Source organism: Dermacentor variabilis, unplaced genomic scaffold, assembly GCF_050947875.1.
Source record: "Dermacentor variabilis isolate Ectoservices unplaced genomic scaffold, ASM5094787v1 scaffold_12, whole genome shotgun sequence".
Lineage (NCBI taxonomy): Eukaryota > Metazoa > Arthropoda > Arachnida > Ixodida > Ixodidae > Dermacentor > Dermacentor variabilis.
In genome coordinates this window covers 37,936,644-37,962,884 of record NW_027460280.1, presented here as the reverse complement: position 1 = coordinate 37,962,884, position 26,241 = coordinate 37,936,644, and the positions used below count along the sequence as shown (strand labels likewise).

At 47.1% G+C, this 26,241-nt stretch overlaps 1 protein-coding gene across 4 annotated transcripts in view; it reads right to left on the bottom strand.

The window, feature by feature from the left end:
• LOC142565909 (M-phase inducer phosphatase 1-B-like) overlaps nt 1-26,241 on the bottom strand; it is a gene marked incomplete in the record, with an annotated part of 181,791 nt that overhangs the window by 46,663 nt on the left and 108,887 nt on the right. For all 4 annotated transcript variants that reach the window (XM_075676502.1, XM_075676501.1, XM_075676503.1 and 1 more), the window contains 2 exon segments: nt 3,362-3,526; nt 21,302-21,412. In XM_075676502.1, coding sequence (XP_075532617.1) covers nt 3,362-3,526; nt 21,302-21,412 — 276 coding nt within the window.

The window sequence follows — 26,241 nt, the reverse complement described above, 5'->3', positions numbered from 1 at the left end:
AATTTACCGTCGCGTTTTCAGGCATTGATGTTTGGAATTCAATACCATCTGATATGAAGTCATCTACATCATTATCATTCAAGCGTAGAACAAAGGAGCATTTCATGAACACCTTATCTGAGACAGTATAATTTAACGAACCTATAATTAGATTTTGTTCTGCTTTACCATTATGCAATGTACTGTTTAAATTGCCGCGTCATTGAATTCTGCCTATATTTGATACTTCTCTTCGTTAGTTTTACATGCTATTTATGCTCGTTTGAATTTCTGCGAGTTATTTTTAAGATTTCTTCAATTTTTTTCTTTCTTTTTAGCAGTGTGATTGTACTTGAGATATTTTTAATAGATTTCTTTTCTCTATTACCGTTTATTTCCGATGATGATGTATAAATTCTATAATATATGACATGACTCACTGTTTGCCACGATCCTATTATCCCCTTTTCATGTCTTGTTAGGAGGTCCCCCCGACAGTTGTTACTTCGGGACCTCCGAATGTGTACGTATACTCATCTTGTATTTTATTTCGTCAAAAATAAACACTGATTAATTGATCGATTGATACTGTGTCACGTGACGATTGCCCCTTCACACACTTGGTATGCTTCACCGCGCAAGACTTCTGTATTGAGGCAAAGCTAACTTTTCGAAACCGGCATTATGCAACGCGCCGTACTTTCCGAGCTTCAAAGACAATCGCAAGGACCACAAAGACGGAGTCGGTGCCATTGCTTACAGCGGCGAATTATTTCAATGAAAAACACGGCGCCGAACGGCAAGAAGCTTAATAATGAACGTTGAAGCAGCTAGGCCTAGCGCTTACCACGGCGGCGAGGTAATCAAAACGGCAGAAGTGGTGGCTTTGATTAATGGCGTTTCGGACCTGCGGTCACGGCAAAAAGTCCGGAAAATCGGAGGGCGAAGGGCTCTTGCGTCCGAAATTTCCGACGTTCTTAGACGTTGACTCTATGGGGTGCGTGATGGTGCCGCGGAACTGTCGGGCGTCCGGAAATTCGGCCATTGACCGTACACTGGCAACTTCTCCCGCCGACTACACGGCGTCAAAAGACGATTCATTACGATCCCTCTCCGTTATGCGGGCCAGCATTACTGCGACTTTCGTTCCCTTTCAATAATATTACAGCTAATTTTCCCTGAGTATTTTCAGACCATTCAAAATCCCTCAGAATTCCCGGTTTTGCCGGTTTTCATGGTTGGTAGAAACCCTGCCCTCCATACCCATCGGATGTAAGGCGCAACCACATGCACTCCCATGTTCCAGCGACAGTAAGAAGTGATAGCGACGCGCGACAGGTTTAGCTGTCGCAGAAGGCAGTCAGTCGCTGTTGCTTGTCGCATTATATCTTTTCAGCCATTAAACTCTTTGAGGTCCGCCACTTTTCCCAGTTTCCAGTCGTTGCGGTTCGAAACTATTTCACTAGTTTTGGGCACTGCGAAAGAAAACTGTGCAAAAAAAAAAAAAACTCGCAGGATGTTTATTTTTGCAGTTGCTTTTTGTCCCCAAGTCTGTCAGTGAGACTTCAGCAGCATATGGAAACACTCAATACATTCTCCTGTGTGCAGTCCTGGATTATTGCTGCCAGTTTTTCAGAACACCACCAGAATCACCGTGTCCAGTGTCATTGCCTTCTCCACTGCTGGATTCTGTAGAATCACTAACTTCATCATCTGGCGGAGGCACATGGTTCTCTTCCTCACTAAAATCGCTTTCGCTGAAAGCTTCGGAATTACCGCCGTAGAAGGCACTCGGCAAGAAGGCAGCCATACTTCGCTTCAAGCAGTGCAGAAACGGAGCTACTCTACGTAGCACTTGAATAATTAATTGCATAAGCCCACCATCTAGTGTAAAAAGAAAGAAGAATAGAAGATAGAAGAAGTTTACTTACTCCTTAAAGCGACACTAAAGCAAAACAATAAATCAGTTTCGACTGATAAAGCATTGTTTGAAAATTCTGCAGGCGGCCATTTCTAAATAATAGTTTGATTACTAGATGAGAAAATTAAGGTCGAAGTAACAGTATTTGAATTTCATGCTGAAACTCCGATGCCGGTACATCAGTGTGATGTCAGGTATTCCAATATGTTTTCGCATTTGAGCTGCATTGGTTCAGTAAGGGTTCCCGAAACTTCCCATGTTTAATATTTGGTTGCTTTAGAACGCAATGTAATCAATCTGTACCGCTAAATAATTAAGTAGGCACTTGAAGATGCCATCAAGACCCATAACGTCCCAGCAACCTGGTGCGGGAACTTCAAGGAGGCATCGCCACCTGCATTTCCATTTTGTGCTTTTTCTGGCTTACTAAGAGTCTTACCGTGATAAGAGGTTTTTGGTGTTCTAGAAGGGTAATTTACTGATTCTGAAGAAATTTTTTTCTTCAGTGTCCCTTTAAGAGATGGCACATCATGCATAATGAGAAAACGCACACACAATTCAACCACAAGAAGGCATGTTGGGCAGTGGCCAACAGCAGACTGTTGTGGCCGTGTTGTGTTCTTGGGAGGGGCCCGACCCAATGGACCCTCTCGCTTACGATCCCTCTCTGTTATGAGGGCCAGCATTACTGCGACTTTCGTTCCCGTTCATTAAAATTACAGCTAATTTTCCCTGATAGAAGCACAAATTCCCCGAGTTTTCCCTGAGTATTACCAGACTATTCAAAATCCCTAAGAATTCCCGGTTTTCTCAGTTGGTAGACACTTTGTTGATGACAGGTTCTAACAGCTAGAAAACGCAGTACAAAAATCATGTGTCAAAACTCGCTTGCTACTCAGTCTCCTTCACCACACGCACTTCATTTGAATCCACCAATCTGATAAGAGGAGCACCGCAGCCCTTGTTTAATGCTTGTTATAGAGTTAGTGCAGTGGAAGATGATCCAACTGTTTCCAACCTGGGGCATTTTTATGCAGAAAGCAGGTTACTTTCATCCCTGTGACTATGCTTTTTTTTTTTTTCAAGATATCATTTCTGGTGAGCAGCAAGTGTAGTGGCGAGGCATGCTGTGGCTGTTCCCGTCAGAGTGCGCCTCAGCACTGTTCGCAGCACATGGGTGCCAAATGCAATGACAGTACAGAGTCCACAAATTGGGGCATGATTTCTTTTCCAAAAAATGAACATTGGGGAGCTTACAAATCTAATTTCTCATGATTTGGGAACTTAAACTGTGCTAGGGACGAGACACCAAAGTAGAAGAGGATAGGACAAATGCAGCCCTGCCTTTTCTCATTTTAACTCCACCGTCTCCCTTCCACAACTGCAATGATTTATGGCCGATTGGTATTTGCTTTCAGAGCACCAGGTATACAAGAAAAACATGCAATGCAAGAAACTTACCTCCTGTGCAGAAGAGAAAGCCAACTGAGGAACACGGCCAGTCAAGTTGCTGTCGGCATTTGGAACATTTTCTTTATCACTGGCATGAGAAGTTGGCATAGAAGTATGGAAGAGGGGCGAATTGAAAAGCTTGTCGTAAGAGTGGGGCAGCTGGGACTCGTGTTCCTGTGAAAAAGTACAAGCAATCAGTATTTACAAGACTGAACTGTTACACATACATCAACTTAGACTTCTGGGATAGGCACATGCATGTTTTTTAATACATAAGAAACAATGACAAATGATCGTTTTCTTGCATGCCAGTTAAACAAAACAGGAAAAATTTAGGGAAGTGAAACACGTAATGTAATTATCTGCAAGAAATTGAGTGCTTACATTGTTCTTTCCTCTGGGCAACAAAAGCTTACAAGATATGGAAAGTGACACCGTAAGCTTACGTGCTACCTGGTTTTTAGTACTCCCAAAAGAATCCAAAAGAACAATCATTGAAACCCTTATGCTAGGCTATAAAGGAGGAAATAACAGTGCCAGCCAGCATTTGCCATTAGACACTTTCCATTTTCAAAGCAAGCTGCTGACATGGGCCATCTGGCCTACAGTGAATGTCACCTATCACTTTTTTCTGCACTCCAACATGGAGGCTTAGTTACGTGGAGGAAGGAAAGAGACTAGGAGGGAGCATCATGTGACAATTTTGAAGCTTATAATCAGAGGAAGGCTCATGGGAAATAGGCCCTCATCAAGTTATAGACAAATGGCAATTTCTAGCTGCTGACTGCACGGAGAGCGAGCAGTAAGGGCTGATTGGGATAAGGGCATCACTAATAGCTAGCTACCTGAATATAAACAATGTCTTGGAAGGTCCAGCAACTAGGTAGGGGTCTTATTTCCCAAGAGTCAATGTGTGACAGGCCCCAAAGAAAAGAACGAGCAGCGTAAGAGGAGGCTGCCTTGCAGAGGCTAGCTGCTTGACATAATGCTCTCTCCTAGTCTTTTTCCGTCCTCTACACTTTATTGGTTGAAAACAAGCTACAGTCCTGGCATTAAAGAGTGGAGTGACTTTCCTCTCTGCTCTTTTGCCCCTTCCAACTTTTTCCCCCAGAATTTTAGCATCACAGGTTTTATTACAACATTACTCTGAATTACTGAAGACAATCACCAACAATGTGTTGTTTGTCACACAAGTCTGCAACATAATATATACAGAAGAGCGCAGCTCTAAGGTGCCCATTCCTGCAATGAGCGTCGGCATGCCTAGGTGTCGTACCTCATAACCGAGCGAACGAGCACAGCGAAAGATGAAAGCTAAGGCAGAGCACAGCAGAAGATGAAAGATGAGAGCATGAGGAGGAAAGTGGAGGAGGAGGCTACAGTGAAAGCATGAGGCGGAAAGCGAAGGTGGCGCGGATGGGACATGGCCTGCGCAGGTGTTGAGTTGTCGGCAGCCAAGGCATCCGCAGCCGCGTTGGGTGATCTCATCTGCGCTTCCGAGGGAGGGCCAGGGTGGCATGAGTTGGAGACAGCTATGCTCATCGGCAGCATCAGCTGCTGAGGTCAGTGTTGTTTTTTGGCGGGAATTTTCCCTTTTTCGGGAAATTTTCTGGCACAATTTTGGACGAACAGGAAAAGGGAATCTATGATACTGCAGGGAATTTTAAGATTGATGAAGTGAATATTTAAATTATGCCTTTGAGCAAGCCATCACTTTGAAACACCACAGCACACCCTTTTGAGTGCATGGGCCAAATGTGGGGTCACTCGGGTTCAAGTTCTAATAGCCTATGCTGAAAAGCTGGTGTGCTGTTTAAGTACAAAATGTTAACTGCAACTTTTTCCATCAACATTTGATATGGTGATCTACTCAGAATCGCTACAAAGCTGCGAGCCGCCAGTTTTAGTTGATGCTAGAGCTCTGTCTACATGGAAGATATGTCAGGTACCGACATTTTAAAGTGTCACATCAGAAATTGAGTTCTCATATTGCTGTTCGGCCTAGATGTTAAATAAACTGTGTTGTTTCTGAAAAATGTATATATAATATATATATATATATATATATTGTAGAGTAGGAATCACACTGGCACCACAGCAATAAATTAAAAGAGTACGGCATACATTGGTAGTGTACAGTATATTGCCGATGTTCTGGCAGGTGGACTAGCCTTTGCCGAAGTGATAACTTTTACACTGAAATTTGATTTCAGTGTATTCCTATATATATACATATAAATATTGGAATGAAGAAGGATGCCTGGACATAGGTAGCAGGATTGCCAACAGCATCATGTGCTGCCGATGCCCAAGCTTAGAGACTGTGCTCGGTGAAGTGCTCTACCCGTCACTGGCCCGTCCAGTGCTGGATTAAGGTGGGGGCTATGGGGGCTAGAACCCCGGGCCCCCAACTTTCAGGGGCCCCTCTCGACTATTTGAAAAATAAAGTTGCTGAGCATGCTTGCTGCCCACGTTTACATATGTACATTGTAATGTACGCATCTACAATTGTGCATACATTTTGTTGAATGTTATGCATTTATAACTTAAATATTGAATGTCCAATAAAATGTTTCTTGTTTTGAAGAATATTCTCTTTGGTTTTTTGGTGCGTGTTGCGTCCCGATGCGGCACTTCGTCTAATAGTGAATCTGTGATGGGCTGACACATTAAACATACCGACCTGTACGCCAGATAATAACTGCTAAATAATAGTAGAAATCACGCCAAGAAATTAGTTGCCCGAACCCATAAAGATTATGTATATTTTATCACTAATCAGCAAACTTAACGTGTTGGCTTCGAAGAATTAAGCTTGCTAAAGCAGTAGTCACCATCATCATCGTCGTCATTAGGGCCCCAAGGATGCAGTTAGCCCCAGGCCCCAAAATTTCTTAATCCAGCACTGGGCCTGTTGTGTAATAAAACTCCTTTATAATTGGTGGAGGTGCTGGGTCCCTTTCAACTCTACCATTCTAGAACTCCACACTCGGATGCTACCTTCCGCCATGCCAAACGCCGACCAGCAGACGCTCCCGTCACCACCTGTTCTCTGCGCTGGCTCTATTCGCCATAGGGATCCTACCATCTTCAGTGGCACGGATGACAACGACGTTGAAGATTGGCTTGTGTCCTATGAGTGGGTGAACGCTCATAACAAATGGGATGACTTGACCAAGCTAACCAACGTTGTTTTCTATCTCACGGGCGTGGCCAATCTCTGGTTCATGAACAAGGAGGTGGATTTTCGAACATGGTCTATGTTCAAGGTGGCTTTTACAGAGGTATTTAACCGATGTCCCGCCGTCTGCAAACTCCGAGCCGAGCAGCATTTGTATAAACGTGCACAGGACACGGGTGAAACACCAGTTACATAGAGGACGTCGTCAATCTATGTAAATGCATCAATGCCACCCTGTCGTAAGCGGGCCGAATTAAGCACATCATGAAAGAAATTTAAAAAAAAATGATAGGGTTTTACGTGCCAAAACAGGGTGTCAACCAAGTTGACATTTCTAAATTCCGAGAGTTTTCCAGGTTTTCCCTGAGTGCCTTTGCGAAATTCCGTGAGTGATGCAGAACTATGTTTTATGCCAAGACGAGCTGAAACAATATCGCCCGATGCTGTCACTCTCTAATAAACAAATGCAAAAAATTTAAACAGAACGATGTAATCCAATTTGAATACTAAGGAGTAGTGTTTATGTTATTCAAAGAGAATAAAAGGGAGGGGTTAGTAAAATGCATAGCAAATAAAATGTCTTCGAAAAAAATTGCAAATCGAGTCAGACGTTCTCAAATATGAATAAAAAAGGAGATGCATACACAAGCAAATATTTTCAAATATGAGCTGTTTCTATCAACTGATAGCAAGCTCGGTGGTATAAGGCCCGAACTTTGTCACAATTGTGATTCTCTCTCAACAGCTGGTAAGTCGTCAACCTCAACTGTCCTGACATACTCTCAGTCCGCGCACGCCTCCTCAGTGTTGTGTTTCACTGCTTTAAAGAATTTATTTTGGTTTGGATGAGGGACACTTGCATCTCGGCATCAGCCAGCACTGTTTTTTGAGCTCAAGCTCCTTCAAAACGGCGGCAGCACGTTTCCTTTCCCGTTCATTCCTCAATGTGTAGGTCCTTTCTGGTCTTGTACTCCTTTCGCCACTCTTTCACCCCACGGACCATTTGAAGCATCTTCTTGGTCAGTTGCACAGTCTACGTCCAAGTTTTCGAACTCCCTAGTGGCCGCAAAAACATCCGAAAAATCGGCCAGTTGGAAAAAATAAAGCCATTTCATTTACAGCCCTTAGGGGCTCAAACCGCCACAAGCACATTCGAAAACGCTTTGAAGGCCTGTCAGTACACGTATTAGGCATATCGGTGCTCGTACTGCGACAGGAAATACCAGGCGCATGTGTGTATAATTAAGGAATACATACGGTGTCCCGTGGCAATTGTCCCTTCCCACACTTGTTATGCTTCACTGCAATACTTTTGCATACGCTTCAAGTAACATTTCTGTATGGAGGCGAAGCTGACTTTCGGGAACCGGCATTATGCAACGCACCGTGCTTTCCAAGCTTCTAAGCCAGTTGCGAGGACCGCAAAGGCGGAGTCCATGCCATTGCTGACAGCAGCGAATTCTTTCAATAAAAAACACTACACCCAACGGCACGAAGCTTCACAGCGAACACTGAAGCAGCTAGGCCTAGCGTTGCCGCAGTGGTGGCTACGGCTGCCAGTAGATCTACGTGCGAGAGCGCCGGTTTGAAGCGGCGAGGTAATCGAAATGGCAGCAGTGGTCGCTTTGATTAATGCCATTTCGAACCTGTGGCTATGGCAGAACGGCCGCAAAATCGGACAGCGAAGAATTCCTGCGTCCGAAATTTCAGACGTTCTGATACATTGACTCAATGGGGTACATGGTGGAGCCGCGAAGCTGTCCAAATTAATGGGAATCTGGAAAGTCGGTCCTTGAATGTACACTGCCATTTCCTCCAGCTGACGACAGGGCGTCGAAGACGATTCATTACGATTCCTGTCTGTTACTCGAGCCAGCATTACCATGACTTTCGACCCTTTCAATAAAATTACAGATAATTTTCCCTGATAGAGGCACAAATTCCCCAAGTTTTCCCTGACTTTTTCCAGACTGCTCAAAATCGCTGAGAATTTCCGGTTTTGCCGGTAAGAGCCGATACGACCCTTTCAGCAGCCCGTGCGCTGGCCTTCTCCTCCCATCTCCTGGGCTGGCCCTCCTGTTGCTAAACCGTGGTGCACGCACGACAATCGGCCTATATGCTTCGCATGTAGGTATCTCGGACACGTTGCAAGGTTCTGCCGCCGGGTGCAAACAATCGAAAATGATCTCCGGGTTCCTCGTTATCCGTTCGACTCCAATGCAAACTACACTCCATCCGTCCCACCGCCAACTTGTACTCTGACTGATCATCCTCTCTTCGACCATTACCGCTCGCCATCCTCAAGCCGCTGGTCGCTTTCACCAATGCGTCGGCAGCCCATCTCTAACGACGAGGGAAACTAGATGACGCAGTTCTCGAGGCAAAAACTGCTCAAGTTTCAAAATGCCAAAGTCGTTGTTCCTTACCTGCTAATGTTATTGACGTGTTTGTTGAAGGTGTCGCTACTGTCGCTCTTGTTGATACCGGCACCGCTGTTTCTGTTATGGATGCCAGATTTTGCCGATCATTCGTAAGGTAACGACGCCTCTTTCTGGATTGTTACTTCGGACTGCAAGTGCTCAATCTGTTGAACCAACCGCAGCCTGTACAGCCAGTGTACTGATTCAAGATGTTATGTACACTATAGAATTTGTAGTGCTCTCATCGTGCTCCCATGCAATTATTATAGGATAGGATTTTCTATCTTCCCACAACGCTGTAATCGATTGCGCTTGCGCTGAGGTTGAATTCACCCACGTCAGTGACCTCACCTTCATTGACCCTAATTCTGCTCAACTTCTCAAGGAAGACACCAATATACTGCCGTGCTTGTCAGCACTTGTACCAGTCTCATGTGGTGCAATCTATGATGGAACAGTCTTCACGACGTTCAACGTCTTCGTTGCTCGAAAAGCTCTTCCTCTGCCTTTTGCTGCTCTTGACCTCGCCACTCGTTTCAGCACAATGGCCGTTTATAACACACTTTCATCCCAGCTCACATTGCTTAGTCACGAATGCCTTGGCCATGCTGAGACCATTGATTCTATGCAGATTCTATCTGTCCCCGACGAGACCTCTACGGGACCTCTACGGGTCCTGGACCCAAGTGCCCTCTCTGCTCCTGATCCAACATCTACGGATGTCTTCAGCCCATTCATCACCGAAGATCTGACACCCTTGCAGCGATCCCAGCTTCTTGCCATTCTATAGCACTTCAGAACTTCTTTAGACATCGCACAAGCATTCTTAGGCAGCACATCAACAGTTGAGCACCACATAAACACTGGCTCCCACTCACCGCTGCACCAACATCCGTAATAATAATAATAATATTTGGGGTTTTACGTGCCAAAACCACTTTCTGATTATGAGGCACGCCGTAGTGGAGGACTCCGGAAATTTTGACCACCTGGGGTTCTTTAACGTGCACCTAAATCTAAGCACACGGGTGTTTTTGCATTTCGCCCCCATCGAAATGCGGCCGCCGTGGCCGGGATTCGATCCCGCGACCTCGTGCTCAGCAGCCCAACACCATAGCCACTGAGCAACCACGGCGGGTGCACCAACATCCGTATCAAGTATCCACTGTAAAATGCCGTGTCATTGCCGACCAGGCCGACGACATGCTCAGTCGAGGCGGGATTAAACCTTCACAGTGCCCATGGACTTCTCCTGAGATACTTGTCACAAAAAAAAAAGATGGTTCCATACGCTTCTGTGTAGATTTTCGGCGCTTAAACAAGATCACGCTGAAAGATGTTTACCCATTGCCGTGCATTGATGATGCCCTGGACTGCTTACAAGGCACCGAATTCTTCTCTTCATCGGACTTGCGGTCAGGGTACTGGCAGGTCCCAGTGGCGGAGGCTGATCGCACAAAAGCTGATTTTGTTACTCTAGATGGCCTATATGAGTTCACGACATGCCTTTCAGACTTTGCAATGCGCCTGCTACATTCAAAGGATGATGGATAACGTTTTGCACGGCCTTAAATGGAAGATATGTCTATGTTACCTTGACGACATTGTGGTGCCCCTGATTTCACAACACACCTATGCTGCCTTCAGCACTGTCATGGTTGGGGTTGGGGATGAAATAGATGGTACCTGGCCCATGCCGTCGGCCAACTTATCCACTCTGAGGACGTTGAAGGGAAGGACTGCTTCTCATCGAGAATGAGGAATATGGGATTTATTTACAGTATCTACATGAGAACGTTGTGTCGGCAGCGGCAGGCATGTGGAGGCCCCCGGCCAGTGAACGCGCGGCGAGCGCCGACGCAGTGAAGAAGACACGGAGCTAACTGCTCCTGATGAAAACCGGATGAAGACTCAGCCGGCTTGTGGCCGTTTATTATTAAAAAGGACTTCACATGCCAGATGACACCTCCTGATTGGTCCCAGCTCGTCACATGGCAGAAGGGGGGTGCGCCATCTAGCTAAACTACCACAAAACATAAATGTATGATAACACAGAGATCTGGCAGGGGGCGACACTATACTACAAACGTTACAGTTCATCCGTCTAACATGACTGAAAGAGGAGTGCACCCTGAGGAGCCACCAACGGCTCGTTAAATACACTATGTCCTCCCTAGATCCCTAGGTGAGGGAAAACGGCCGTTCAACCTGCTACCAATTCGGAGCGTTCAAAGTCATTGTAGCCGACCCGCCTTTGAGGGGGAGGGTTTACACACACACTTCCGCACAGGTTTCACTGACCACGCCCAGGTGAGTGGGTTCTCGCAGACACGGGTTTTGCCCCGAGCAGGTGCCTCTTCATCCCAGTGTTGACTCCGCAGACAATGGCCGCCGCGTTTGTCCATGACTTCTAAGCCCCGTGAGACAGCCGCCAGACATCTTCTCCCAGAAGTTACACCACTCCTAACAAGCTGTGGCGGCCACGGCGAATCCACAAACAATACTTGGTCTGCCGACCGCGTTTAGTCATAGCGGCGCTGAGGCGGTGTTGATGCGGCACACCGTCGTCCCTACAAAAAGAGTCGCCGCAGCAGGTGGGGAAGGCTTCCATGGTCGCTTCTGGAAAGCTTGCCACCCTAGCAGCTGCGGCTGGATGGGAAAATTTTGTAGGTGGGTACCCTTGCAGGCCGTTCGTAACAGCATGTGCCGAGTTCCTTGACCACCATCGGTCTGCAGCTTAATCTCAAGAAATGTCGCTTTGCCAAACGCAAGTTGATCATCCTCGGCCACGTTTTTTCCAAGGATGGTATTATTCCGGATGCCGAGAAATTGCGGGCCGTCTCTGCGTTTCCTAAGGCCACTACCATGAAAGAAATTTGCAGTTTCATCGGCTTGTGCTCTTATTTCCGGCGCTTAGTTCGAAAATTTGCATCAATACTAGCAACCCTCATGCAGCTACTTTGTGGTGCCAAGGACCTCTCATCGTGGTCCCCTGCCTGTGACCATGTGTTCCCGATCTTGCGCTGTCTTCTCAGGACGCCACCTCCATTCTTCGCCATTTTGACCCTCATGTTCCTACTGAATTACGTACCGACGCAAGTGGTGTAGGCCCAGGTGCTGTTCTTGCACAGAGTCATCCTGGTGAGGCAGAATATGTCGTGGCTTATGCGAGCCGCATGCTGACCAAGGAGGAGGGAAATTACAGCATCACGGAAAAGGAGTGCTTGGCCATTGTCTGAGTGCTTGGCAAGTTTCGCGCTTATTTATATGGCCGCTCTTTTGACATAGTGATCGACCACCATGCGCTGTGTTGGCTTCTGAATTTAAATGACACACCTGGCCGCGTCGCTCGATGGGCCCTGCGAATCCACGAGTACGAAATACGCATGGTGTATTGTTCCGAGTGGAAGCATTCCGACGCTGACGCTCTTTCCCGCTCACCACTCTCACTAGAGGCCACTCATGAGCCCCCCTGTGAGCGCACGTAGCAGTCTCTTGACTTTGACGCTACTGCTGCCGGACAACACATTGACCCCTGGATTACATCCCTTTTCGACTTTCTCTCGGATACCTAAACAGTTCCGGTCTCTCGAACACTTCGGTGCCAAGTTCCTCATTTTGCGATCTGTGATCAGCTCCTGTACTAATGCAACCATGCACCAGAGGAACATACGTGGTTGCTCGTCATCCCGAGAGCCCCGAGATCAGAGATCTGTACCTCTCTCCACTTGGACCCTTAATGTGGCCAATCCAGCGTTTTCAAGACGTATTAGCTACTTCGGCACCGCTACTACTGGTGGGGGTTGTACACCTTCTTTCGGAACTTCATCCGCTCTTGCCGTGATTGTCAGCAATGGAACTCTCCGCTGCACCTCCCAGCCAGTAAAATTCAACCCGCACCATGCCTATCTCAACCTTTTGATCATGTTGCTGTCGATCTATATGGTCCACTTTCTTTGTCTACGTCCGAAAACCGGTGGATTACAGTTGGCGTCGACCACTTAACATGCTATGCAGAGACTGCTGCCCTCCCAGCTGCTACAGCGCAGGAAATCGCCACTTTTATACTGCACTGTTTTGCGCTTTGTCATGGAGGCCCTCATGAACTCCTCAGCGACAGAAGCCGCACCTTCCTGTCTGAAGTCTTTAAAAAATTGCTTGCTGAATGTGCTTTGTTCATCGCACATGCGCTGCCTATCACCCTCAAACCAATGGTGCCATGGAACGCTTTAATCGCACCTTTGGCGACATGCTCGATATGTACATCGCATCCAACCACTCCAATTGGGACCTAGTTCTTCCATTCGTCACCTATGCCTGCAATACTGCAATGCAAGCCACCTACCCGTTTCTCCCCCTTCCATCTTCTTTATGGCCATCATCCTTCTCATACATTCAATAGCATTCTTCCCTACCACCCAGACCCATCAGAATACCTGCCAATCTTGGACGTCGCAAGACAAGCTGAAGAACGTTGTCAGTTGGCCCGCCTTCAAGTCAGACAATCAGAATTGCCAAAAATCAAAACACGATGCTCGCAACTCGACTCCAAATTTTCTACTGGGAGCCCTCGTTTGGTAGTCCATACTCACCGGCACACCAGGACTCGCTTCAAAACTTCTTCCTAAATACAATGGACCATACCGCATTTTGCAGCGAACTTCTATTGTAAACTACCTTATAGAGCCACTCACACCGCCGTCTGACATGCGTCGTCGTAAACGCAAAGTTGTCCACATCCAGCGGCTCAAGCCCCATCATGATTCTGCGGCCTCATCTTCAGACTAAGTCACCAGAATGGCTCCTTTTTTCGATGGGGCCACTGTAATGAAGAAGAATGCCTGGACGTAGGTAGCAGGACTGCCAACAGCATCTTGTGCCACAGATGCTCGAGCTTAGACACTGTGCTCGGTGATGCACTCTGCTTGTCATCGGCCTGTCGTGTAATAAACCTCCTTTATAATATATATATATTGAAATACCACGGTCGAGACGACGCTTTATTCCAAGAAGGAAAAATGGCGCCGATGCGAAAAACGAACACGAGCCGATGATTGATGATGACTTTGTACAGATGAAGATAAGTCCGCATAAATGCTAACACTAATTGCCCCCGTGGACGGAAGCGGCCAGCCTGGCCGAACATTAGACAGTGGAACGGAGATGAAAGGGCTTCAGGCGAGAAACGTGCACAATCTCTGTTCCGCGGCAGCGTCGGTCGGTTGGGGCCTCAACAGATGTAACGCGATAGTTCACTGGCGAGGTCTGCTCTAAGACTTTGTAGGGGCCAAGGTATCGAGACTCAAGCTTTTCACATAAACCGGGTGTTCGTGCAGGGGTCTATAGAAGCACATCGTCACCAGGGCGGTAGGAAACGACGCAATGAGAGGCATTGTACCGATGTTTGCGATCGTCTTGGCTGGCTGCAGTGTTCATACGGGCGCGACGACGACATTGGGCAAGACGAGACACAAACTGGTCGCAAATGAATGGTGAAGCGTTGACAGGGCCAGAGAAGAAAGAAACGTCGAGTGATGAGGTTGGGTGGCGGCCGTATACTAAGAAAAACGGAGAGTATCCGGTGGTCCATTGAACAGACTTGTTGTACGCAAATGTTACAAATGGGAGAATCGCATCCCATTTACGATGATCAGGTTGAATATACATGGATAGCATGTCAAACAGCGTGCGATGAAATCGCTCTGTTAGGCCGTTGGTTTGAGTGTGGTAGCTAGACGTTGTCTTGTGCACGGTGTTGGATGCTTGCAGAACTTAAGAGTGCTTGAAAGAAATGCCTTGCCTCGGTCGCTCAAAAGAACGTGAGGCGCCCCGTGACGTAAGTAGACAGCCTGCAAGAAGAAGGCTGCTACTTTTGAGGCAGCTCATGAGCGTATTGAGGCTGTTTCAGCGTACCGGGTCAAATGTTCAACAGCAGTGACGATCCATCGGTTGCCGTCTGGAGTAGGTGGGAGTGGCCCAAAAAGGTCAATGCCGATGACAGAGAAGGGTTGTGCTGGACAAGGAAGTGGTTGTAGGGTCCCGACCGGAGCAGTAGTAGGTCGCTTACGGTGTTGGCAAAGTGCGCACGAGGCAACATATCTAGCTATGCTCGTGGAAAGGCCTGGCCAATAGAATCGGCTGCGTATGCGCTCGTGTGTTTTGTGGTAACCCAAGTGGCCTGACATAGGGTCATCGTGTAAGGCCTGCAGAACTGCAGCGCGAAGAGAGCGCGGTAGAACGGGAACCCATCGATGGCCTTCCGGGTGAAAAATGTACCGGTAGAGCACGTCGTCTTCAAACTTGAACAGTTTGAGCTGTTTCCGTAGCCTGGCATTGGGTGGAGATGAAACACCGCTAAGGCGATTGATGATACCATGGCAATAGGAATCTGCGCGCTGGTGAGTGGAAAGCACTGAAAGGCGGTTTGATGAAGTCAAGGAAGAAATCGGTGTAATAGACGAAGCATCCTCCGGGCGGCCAATTTGACAAGGTGATGTGATGTGCTCCGATGATGGTGGTAATGGGCATCGTGCAGGAGCATCGGCATCTTGGTGCTTCCGTCCGGACTTATATATGACATTGAAATCACATGCTTGTAATCGGAGTATCCAGCGGCCAAGGCGCCCGGACAAATTTTTGATCGTCGACAACCAGCATAAGGCATGGTGGTCGGTCACAACCGTGAAATGTCGACCGTGGAGATATGGACGAAATTTCTGAATGGACCAGACAACAGCCAAACACTCTTGTTCGGTTATCGAGTACTTCTTTTCCGTGGAAGTGAGAGTGCGGCTTGCATATGCAACAACCTTTTCGCAAAATTCGTGGTCGCGCTGCAGCAGTACGGCACCAATTCCGTGACCGCTGGCGTCAGTATGCACTAATGTGGGCGCCTTGTCATCAAAATGACAAAGAACAGGTGGGGATGTTAGTGCGCGCTTGAGTTCTTGGAACGCGGCTTCACACTGGTCGTTCCAATCGAAGGAACTGGAACTAGCAAGGAGCTTGTGGAGGGGCGAGGCAATGCTGGCAAAGTTCCGGATAAAACGTCGAAAGTATGAGGCGAGTCCAATGAAGCTGCGCAGTTCTTTTGCACGAAGTGGGCGTGGAAAGTTGAGCACCGCGGAAATTTTATCCGGATCGGGCTGGATGCCGTCTTTGCTAACAAGATGACCCAGGACTTTAATTGTTGTGCTAGCGAAACGGCACTTCCTCGTGTTTAGTTGAAGTCCGGCATTAGAAAGGCATGTGAGCACTTCATCTAAGCATTGCAGATGGTCAGTGAAAGTTGAGGAAAACACAACGATGCCGTCGAGGTAACATAGACAAGTTTTCCACTTGAGGCCGCGAAGAACAGTGTCGATCGTTCTTTCAAATGTGGCGGGAGCATTGCATAGACCGAAAGGCATTACATTAAACTCATAAAGACCATCTGGAGTAGAAAAGGCGGTCTTTTCTTTGTCCGCTTCGTGCATTGGAATTTGCCAATATCCGGAGCGAAGATCAAGGCTGGAAAAATATTGGGCGCCTTGCAACGAATCAAGGGCGTCATCGATACGGGGCATCGGATATACATCCTTACGGGTGATCTTGTTTAGCGCACGGTAGTCAACACAAAATCGTACCGATCCATCCTTCTTCTGCACTAAAACGACGGGTGATGACCAAGCACTGGCGGAGGGACGTATGACGTTTCTTTTCAGCATATCGGCGACGTTCTCCTCGATGATTTTGCGTTCGGCCAAAGAGACTCGGTAGGGACGACGGCGTACAATAGTCTGGCCATCGGTGTTGATACGATAGAAGGCAACGGAAGTCTGTCCGAGTGACGAAGTATCCATATCAAAGGAGGCCTGGTGCTTCGTAAGCAATTTTAGCAACGCTTCATGTTGAGCAGCAGTAAGGTCAGGACTTATCACGGAAGCAAGGTCAGATGAAGCAGATTTGTTCTGTTGAGGAAGAGCTTGCGAGGCGGCAAGAGGAAGCAGGGAGACTGGTTGGGTATCCACATAACAGGTCACTGCGGAGCCTTGAGGAGGAGGATTGTCTCAGTGGTCGCGTTTAAAGTGATGATTAACGCAGAGCTTTCTTTGAACCGCACCAGGCAGGAAGCGAAGACAATCCCACGGGCAAGACAGCGACCATAAGGAGTGATGAACACGTCGCCATTGGTGATGTCCATAGAAGAGAGACTTATGACTTGCTCGTGGCCGGGAGGCAGTACAGAATCGGCAGCAGTAAGAAAACGCAGTCGTGGCTCATCAACAGTCCCGCTGCGATGAACTGTCTCGGTCATATGGACTACACGTTGACGGCAAGAGATTAAAGCGGACGCTGACGAGAGAAAGTCCCAACCTAAAATTAGTTCGTGAGCGCACAGGAATAAAATCGCGAACTTAATGTGATGACAGATACCATCAATGAAGATGCGTGCTGTACATTGGGCTGATGGTCGAATGATTGCTCCATTAGCCCCAATCAGGGATGATCCAATATAAGGCGTCCTCACTTTCTGCAGACGAGAGCACAGGTCCGCACGCATAACAGATATAGTAGCTCCCGTGTCAATCAGAGCTAACAAAGGCACACCCTCCACAGACACCAATAACATGTTCAAAGGACATTCACGAGGACTTGGAGCACTTTGCGGCGATGCAGTTTTCCCTCCAAAAACTGCACTGGTTAGTTTTCCGGTCGCTGGATGGACATGGAGTTGGGAGACAGGTCGAAGTGGCGAAACAGAATGTCGGAGCGGCGATGGGGAGCGGCGTCTCGCGGCACGTGTGTTGAGTGCGGTGTTGGAGAAGTCGGCCGGAGATGGAGATCGGCAAACGGGAGGATTATCGTCATAAGTGCGGTAAACGCGAGGAGGTGGCTCATCGCGTTCAAAGGCCGCGTAACCACGACGTTCGTCTTGCTGGCGGCGTCGGCAAAACCGGGAGATATGTCCTCCAAAGCCGCAGTAGTAGCAGATAGGCCTCGATGAATGCCAGGCAGAGTAGTAAGGTGGGTTCGGAGCTCGGGTGACTAAAGGTGCCAGGTGATCGTGAACAGGCGCAGGTGGTGTGATTGGATGGTTGGAGATGGCGCGGCTGGCATTGCAGCAATCTGGGCATAAGAAGCCACTTGTGGGCAAGGAGAGGCGTTGGTATGCTGGGCGTTCTGCAGAGAGGCCGATTCCTCCTTAATAATACCGCGCAGGTCAGTAGAAGCAGGTTGGACGTGAGCGCTGCTGCAAGGGGGTGAGCCATGCGCTTGCAATTCCTCACGAATTATGGCTCGAATGATATACCGGAGCTCAATACTGTTTGCCAGGGGGTTGCCAGAAAAGTCCGGTTGCAAGCGGATTGATTGCAGGGCGTCGAGGCACTGACAGACGGAGACGACGTCCGACACCGTCGAAGGGTTTTGAGCGGCGAGTGCATTGAAGGCAGTAGATCCGATACCCTTAAGAAGGTGTCGTACGCGATCATGTTCTGGCATGGCACTGTCGACACAGCGGTAAAGCGCGAGGATGTCCTCAATGTACGAGGTATACGACTCGCCATAATGCTGGACGCGCTCAGACAGCCTCTTTTTCGCAACTTCCGAACGAACCGTGGGTGTGCCGAAAATCCGCCGTAGCTGCTCCCTGAAAGACGACCTATCACGGAAGTCTCTCTCATGATTCAGGAACCATGTCTTGGCTACTTGAGAGACGTAAAATGGCACGCTGTTTAACCTCGATGTCTCGTTCCAGTTGTTGTATTCGCTGACACAGTCGTAGTTGTCGAGCCAGTTTTCAACGTCCTCACCAGGCAAGCCAGAGAAGATTTCAGGATCGCGATACCAGTTGTTGGCAGGGCTGGGATTGGGGGTGGCTGGCACTTGAACCGAGATGGTGGACGCTGCGGTCTGGTCTTGCGACATGGTGGCCTCTTGGCGTAAGCGGCGTCCCGAACGTAGCTCCAGGAGAGATCTTGAAGTGGATTGAGGTCGAAGAAAGCGCCTCCACCACTTGAAATATTACGGTCGAGACGACGCTTTATTCCAAGAAGGAAAAATGGCGCCGATGCGAAAAACGAACACGAGCTGATGATTGATGATGACTTTGTACAGATGATGAAGTCCGCATAAATGCTTACAATATATATATATATATATATATATATATATATATATATATATATATATATATATATATATATATATATATATATATCCAGGGAAGCTTGCAGGGATCTTTTGGAGTAGCTGGGAAAACTGTCGCAAATAGGGAATTCTTCTGCAAGGTACGGAGCATCAGTGGCTGAGGTCAGTCCGAAGTACCAGCGTGTGTGACGGGAATCGCTGCTCCTGCAAGGGGTGATGGCGAGTGGCTACGAGTAAGGCTCGATGGTGCCGCTCCCTTGGGTGTTGTCACCGCTGACACTGGTAGCACGATTTCGCCACAAAAAAGGGCCACTCTTATCATTGGTGCAACAAAAGCGTGAGTAGAAGGAAAGAAGGAAGGAAGGAAGGAAGGAAAAACTTTACTGCTCTATTTAGAGCTTTCAGTGGCTAACAGAGGTCTTCATGTTTTACTGAAGTCTCCGTCGACTTGAATGGTCGGCGCCCCTATTCCAGAGTACCGCTGAGACTGGCCACTTTGAGAGTGTGTTGTACCAATCCTTTTTGGACTGTGAGCACGCCGCTGGTGAGCAGGCCCTCCCACTGTTCTGCACTGGGTTTTTTTTTTTCTTTGTGGAAAGAAGTTATTTCTGCACTCCCATGTGATGTGATATAGTGTTGGGATGGCCCCACACCATGGGCACCTGTATGCACCATGTCCCGGTATTTACTGGGAAACAGTTTATGTAGGTTGTGTAGATTGGAGAATGTTCCTGTCTGCAGCCTTCGCCAGCCGACTGCTTCATGTTGTGTTAAAGATGGGTGGGGTGGTGCACATATTATCCTTTTGCCTCTGTGATGATTTAGTATTTCAGTGTACGTTGGTTCCACCTTCACAGTGGTATCCGGGTCCATTGACTGTCCCACTCGGTATGTCAGCTCGTGAGCTAGACTGTCGGCCCTCTGGTTACCCTCTATTCCGGTGAGACCCGGCACCCAGAAAATCGTATGCAGTATCTTTTCGTTCGGAAGCCCTGCTTTGAAGAGGATTCGCAGCACCCCTTTGTTGATTAAGCGCAGTGCCGCGCAAGATGGGCAGTACGGCGACAGCGGCTGCAATATGGTACCAGGGTAGAGCACATTGTCTGTATGCAAACAAAACGCTGCTTGAGCAGAGGTCTGTCTGGTGCGGTTGCTGTGAATTGCTCCCACGCGTCACCCACGCACTGCCTCTCGCAATTTCCCAATTAGCAAGGCAGTCGCATCACACTTCGCTCCGCTTGCAATGTGCTGCACTAGAAATATTGACTGCGCCAGCTACGCTACTCACAGCATTCGCTTCCTAATATAAACCGTGTACCTGTATTATCATAATACAAAATATTGACACACGAAATGAAAACATGTATACAGCCGCACTCAAATTTTGCATTAGGGTGTATCGTAATCGTCTGTGAACTTTTACCTGGTTCTAACTATGCGAAGCACCATGTACTTTTCTTTTCCCCCTGTGGGCTATGGGTTGCAACATACAGCCGCACCATCAACTTTAATCACAACATCTGACAGGTTGGAAACCTTGTAACAAGCAGGCCTACCCAGCACTACAGAGGGATTCATTTAACTCAAGCATATTTCCTCAGATTGAAAAGCTGCAAACTAAGGCAAAGTAACCAGACATGCCACTGTGAGACTATACTTAGGCAGAATTACCACAGAAAAGCCATCTTCATATTCAGTTCTGTAAACAAAATGACTTACAAGCTTTTTACCGCCAATTATATCAGCCGGAGCCATGCCAAGTCATTCTGGTTGTTAAATGAACGCAAGGTACACCATATCCATGCATGGAATCTCTTCAAATATGAACACTTAATATTGCAACTGGATTTTACAGACAAGAAAATTATCTATATACGCTCGGTGTCGTAGGTATGTTTCAATCAGATACAATAAAAACAATATTTTGGCGGTCACTCTATATGCATTTGTTTTAGACAATTTTTTTTTTTCAGTGATTGAGTAATTTTGTACACACTGCTGTCTGTCAGCATTGTCATATATGCACTCGTACTGAACTGCTGTTGCCACTTGTTGCTGGTGAGAATAAAGTGAATTAAACTGAAGGCCATGGCAAAAGGATATGCAGCGAGCAACACTCTGTAGGCTGTTAAACATATAAATTGACACCCACCTTGGAACAAATTCAATACATCAATGGCCCCGAGTATGACAGGCTCTTAGGACAAGGCCACTCACCTGAAACGAGTCCTCAAGGCTTGACACAAAACCATCGTCACTGCCAGTAGTGGAAGTAGAATCCAGAACACTTGCTCCTTCCAGTCCTCGGTGCCCATCCCAGAATGCACTCTGCACACAATGCATGTCCTTTACTATACAAACAAGCTGAATACTGCAGACCCTCCCACAAGCAACAGCCCACAAGTATGAACGTCCGCCATTGCACAAGTGTGCTGCTTGATGCACTTTGCAAGCTGACAGAAGCTAGCAAAGGGTTGCAATGATGTCTCTATCCTACTATTCTTACTTTGGTTGAATAAAAAAAAAAAGAAAAGAGGGGGCTAAACATCCAGAAACTACACGGTGGTTTCTGAGGGAAGCCATAGTGAGGAGCTCCAGATTAATGTTGGGGTATTTTAAAGTATTCAACCTGAGGTATTCAAATCTAAGCACATGACTAAGCCTGAACAGCTGAGCTAGTTGGTTGTGAATAGCATTATGAAACATCGTTCCAGTGCACAAATAAACATGGATGAGCAGAGAGTGACAACTGGCGTTCTTGTTGTCCCCCTCTGCTCATTTGTGTTTATTTGTGCGCTGGAATGATGTTTCATAATGCTTAGCACATGAGCATTTTTGCATTTCACTCCTATGTAAATGCAGCCGAGCATCAAACCCACGGCCTCATGCTCAGCAGCAAAATGTCACAGCCACTTAGCCACTGGGACAGATTGGTTGAATAGCAGCAAAAACTACAATTTTAAGTGTTTTAATTATAAGTACACTCCGCTACATAAAATTTGGTAATAGTCATGGCTGACTATCAGCCACACCAATTAGACATGCATAATAAACCAAGACCAAAATGAAGGTCATGAGAAAGAACAAGCACTGCTGTCACAAATCCACAACCTGAATTACTTACCCATTATTACAACTAAGATTAACCCTTTATGAATTAACCCTTTTGTTGTTGTCTACAGGCAACAACAAAACAATGTTTTCTTTCCAAGTCTAGGTTTTCGAGCATGTAGTTCTTGGCTAAATATCTTCGGCAAACACAGAATGATAGGCAGCAAGCGTTATTCGTTGGATTAGAGCAAGAACGGAGGACAAAGCAGAATTTTGGTGCTTAACTCTCTTTCTTTTGAAAGTACAGTTAACGGAGAAAGACTGATGAAAAATCCATCACAGAGGTAATGTAGAGGAAATGCAATGTATACCTCTGTTTTAAATCCGAGAAGTGTCTGCACAGGTTCCACATGAAGCCATAAGTTACTTGGGGGCAAAGCTTGCTTTTGTCGTTCTGCCTCTGTTGCCCACAGACAACAAACCACAGACAGCAATATAGTTTTTAATTTCATTTAATATCCTTATTCTTGGTGTATTTTGCACATGCAGATGAAAAATAAACATTTCCTTCAGATATGTTACTGTCTTGTCCCTAAAGGGTTAATGTAAAACAAAGCTGATATATTATTTATTTACAGATAATGTCAGCCCTTATACAGGGCTATTCCAGGAGAGGAATAGAAATGTATGATAGTTAGCATTTTGGAAAACAATGACATCAGATATTTTACATTCAAATCTAATGTAGGAACAGAAGGCCCACAAAGAATTGCCATTTATTAAACAGATGGCTGCATTGATGTCGCTAGTCCAGTCTCTTCTTCCACCGCGGAGCTCTATGAGTACTGTCCACTATATGGCTCCCCCCCCCCTAGTGATGAAGGCACTGCCGTTGAGCAGTTTAACTTGTGGAGATGGCACTTCCAGAGTCTAGATAGGCTGGCTTCAAGCGGTCGATTGAAATTGTCTCTTCGCGTCCGCTGACAAGAAGTGTGAAAAACATGGCGTCACGCTTGAGGACTTTAAAGGGACCACTGTAAGGAGCTTGAAAGGAGCGCAAGTAGCGTCGTGACAGGTATATACGTGGCTAATATGAAGTAAAGATGGGCCCACGAAAACGTTTCTGCAGTCGTTACGAAACAGCCGTGGTATAACAGTGGCCACTGTAATGTGAAGGTGGTCGGCGTAATATTGTAGGTCAGCAGGCGACGGTTCCGAGGTGAACCGGGTACGTGAAGTGTTGTGCCAAAAATGAGTTCTGCTGAGGAACACTGTACATCTGCTCTCAGAGCTGTGCAAAGACCTAGTAGAACCAAAAGCAGGCGCTCTGTCCATGGAATCATGGAGTCATGGGCACGAAGTGCTGCTTTTAGTTGACAATGGAAGCGTTCTACCATGCCATTGGAACTTGGGTGATAAGCTGTCGTTGGTATGTACATTACACCCAGAAGACAGGAGAGAGCTTGAAAGAGGGACGAGTCAAATTGTTATTCAAAAGACTAGCGCAAAATAGCAGGGACAAAGACAGAAGACGACAGGACGAGCGCTAAACATCAACTGGTTTTTACTGCGAGCGAAGGTACATATATACATTTGTTTGGTGCATGCGCACACAGTGTTAAAACAGTACAATCACATTCTAATCAAAATGCGGCAGACTGTTCTGTAAGTACATTTTTTCTTTTTTGGACAAGGCAAGTGAAGCCGTGCTGACACAGTTATCACCTTCCCTGTCAATGTGATATGCCTCACAAATCTCGCGCCCCCACCTTGTGCCTCCCCTACCAAGCACACACGTGGTGTCAAACGCCGGCACGCACCCGCATCGCTTACAGTGCATGGCCAAATGGCCGCCCCCCCGCTAATGAATCTACCAGCGTTCGGTGCTCTCATAGCCGTTCATTTAGGCAGCGGCCAGTCTGCCCCACGTAGCATCTACCGCATGAGAGAGGTATGCGGTATACGACCCCAACAATGCAGGGTACAAACTTGCATGCATGTTTTATGGTGCAGACCGGTTTTTTCTTCTTGTTTACGGCTTTGCACATGCGCACCAGCTTTTCGGGGGCAGTGAACATCACGTCCACGCCGCACTTCTCTCCAACTTTTCTCAGCCGGTGCGATAGCTGGTGCACGTACGGTATGGCTGTATGTTTCAGCTTCTTGCAGCTTTTTTCGGGTGCTACGCCAGGGCGTCCACCTGCTCTGATTTCTTTCAGGAGGTATTCTGAAGGTGTCGACTGCCTGACAAGTAGGAAACCGTGCTCACTTGGGGCAACGCTAGCGGTGAGCGAAACTATTCATTACCTCAGGAAGAATAATCTCTCTTTGCTGACTGCTGATAAGGAGGGTGGTTTCGTCGTGTTGCCCAAAACGATGTATCATGAAAAGGCTAAGCAGGCTATTGAAAAGAATTTTGTTCCCTTGGAAAGATCTGGCAGGAAAGTAAAGGCAGAGGCACTAAAACTGTGTGAACAGTTCAATTTGACAGGACTACACAAGTCTGTAAAAGCTGCGAATATGCCGGGGCTGAACGTATTTTTTTCCGCAAAAACCCACAAGGACGGCATGCCTCTCAGAGCAATTGTATCCGAGAAAGAAGCCTGGCAAGGTCTGGTATCAAAATACCTACAAAAGCATCTTAGCCAATTAGACGTAGAAGATCCTTTTCGTGTGAGCAACTACAAAGGATGTGATTGAATTTTTGGGTGAGCAAGATGGTGCTTCACGAGCCAATTTTGCCTTTTCAGTTGATATTGAGGAGCTCTTTTATTCCATTCCCCAAACAGAGTTGTTAGACGCAGTAAAAGGGCGGATTGAAAACTGGGGGGCTGTCCAGTTCCAAAATAGTTGCGGGGTTTCCGTAAACAACTTTGTAGCACTAGTTGAGTGCTACCTCTCTTCCACCTACATTTGTTTTAACGAAAAGTTGTTCGTGCAGAAAGATGGTATTTGCATAGGCTCCTGCATAGCTCCTACACTTAGTGAAATTTTTTTAGGCCAATTTGACAAGTGCGTGGCAGCGTGCATAAAACAGGAAAAACGTGTTGCGAGGTGTTTTAGATATGTCGATGATTTTATTGTGTTTGTGAATGTTGAAAACGTGAGCGACAAACCACAGGTTGTAAAAAGTGTTTTAGAAATTTTCGGTGATTGTTCTGGCAAATTAAGGTTCACGCATGAAGTGCCGATGAACGGATGTCTCCAATTCCTCGAGCTGTGTTTGTACTTTGGCACAGGGCACATCTGCTGGTCGTACCAGCCTCGCACAAAAAAGGAAATTTTAGCATATAATTCGGCTCACTCAAAATTGGTTAAGAGGGGCATTGCAAAAAATTGCCTGCGTGGTGCTCTCGAAAAGTCCTGCCACCATAAAATTGAGGTTAGCTTGCAGATGCAAGGGCTCCGGTTGCAGAACGCCGGTTTTCCGAAAGATATCGTGATGGCTATGGCGGAATGCCTCCTGAAAGAAATCAGAGCAGGTGGACGCCCTGGCGTAGCACCCGAAAAAAGCTGCAAGAAGCTGAAACGTACAGCCATACCGTACGTGCACCAGCTATCGCACCGGCTGAGAAAAGTTGGAGAGAAGTGCGGCGTGGACGTGATGTTCACTGCCCCCGAAAAGCTGGTGCGCATGCGCAAAGCCGTAAACGAGAAGAAAAAACGGTCTGCACCATAAGACATGCATGCAAGTTTGTACCCTGCATTGTTGGGGTCGTATACCGCATACCTCTCTCATGCGGTAGATGCTACGTGGGGCAGACTGGCCGCTGCCTAAATGAACGGCTACGAGAGCACCGAACGCTGGTAGATTCATTAGCGGGGGGCGGCCATTTGGCCATGCACTGTAAGCGATGCGGGTGCGTGCCGGCGTTTGACACCACGTGTGTGCTTGGTAGGGGAGGCACAAGGTGGGGGCGCGAGATTTGTGAGGCATATCACATTAACAGGGAAGGTGATAACTGTGTCAGCACGGCTTCACTTGCCTTGTCCAAAAAAGAAAAAATGTACTTACAGAACAGTCTGCCACATTTTGATTGGAATGTGATTGTACTGTTTTAACACTGTGTGCGCATGCACCAAAGAAATGTATATATGTACCTTCA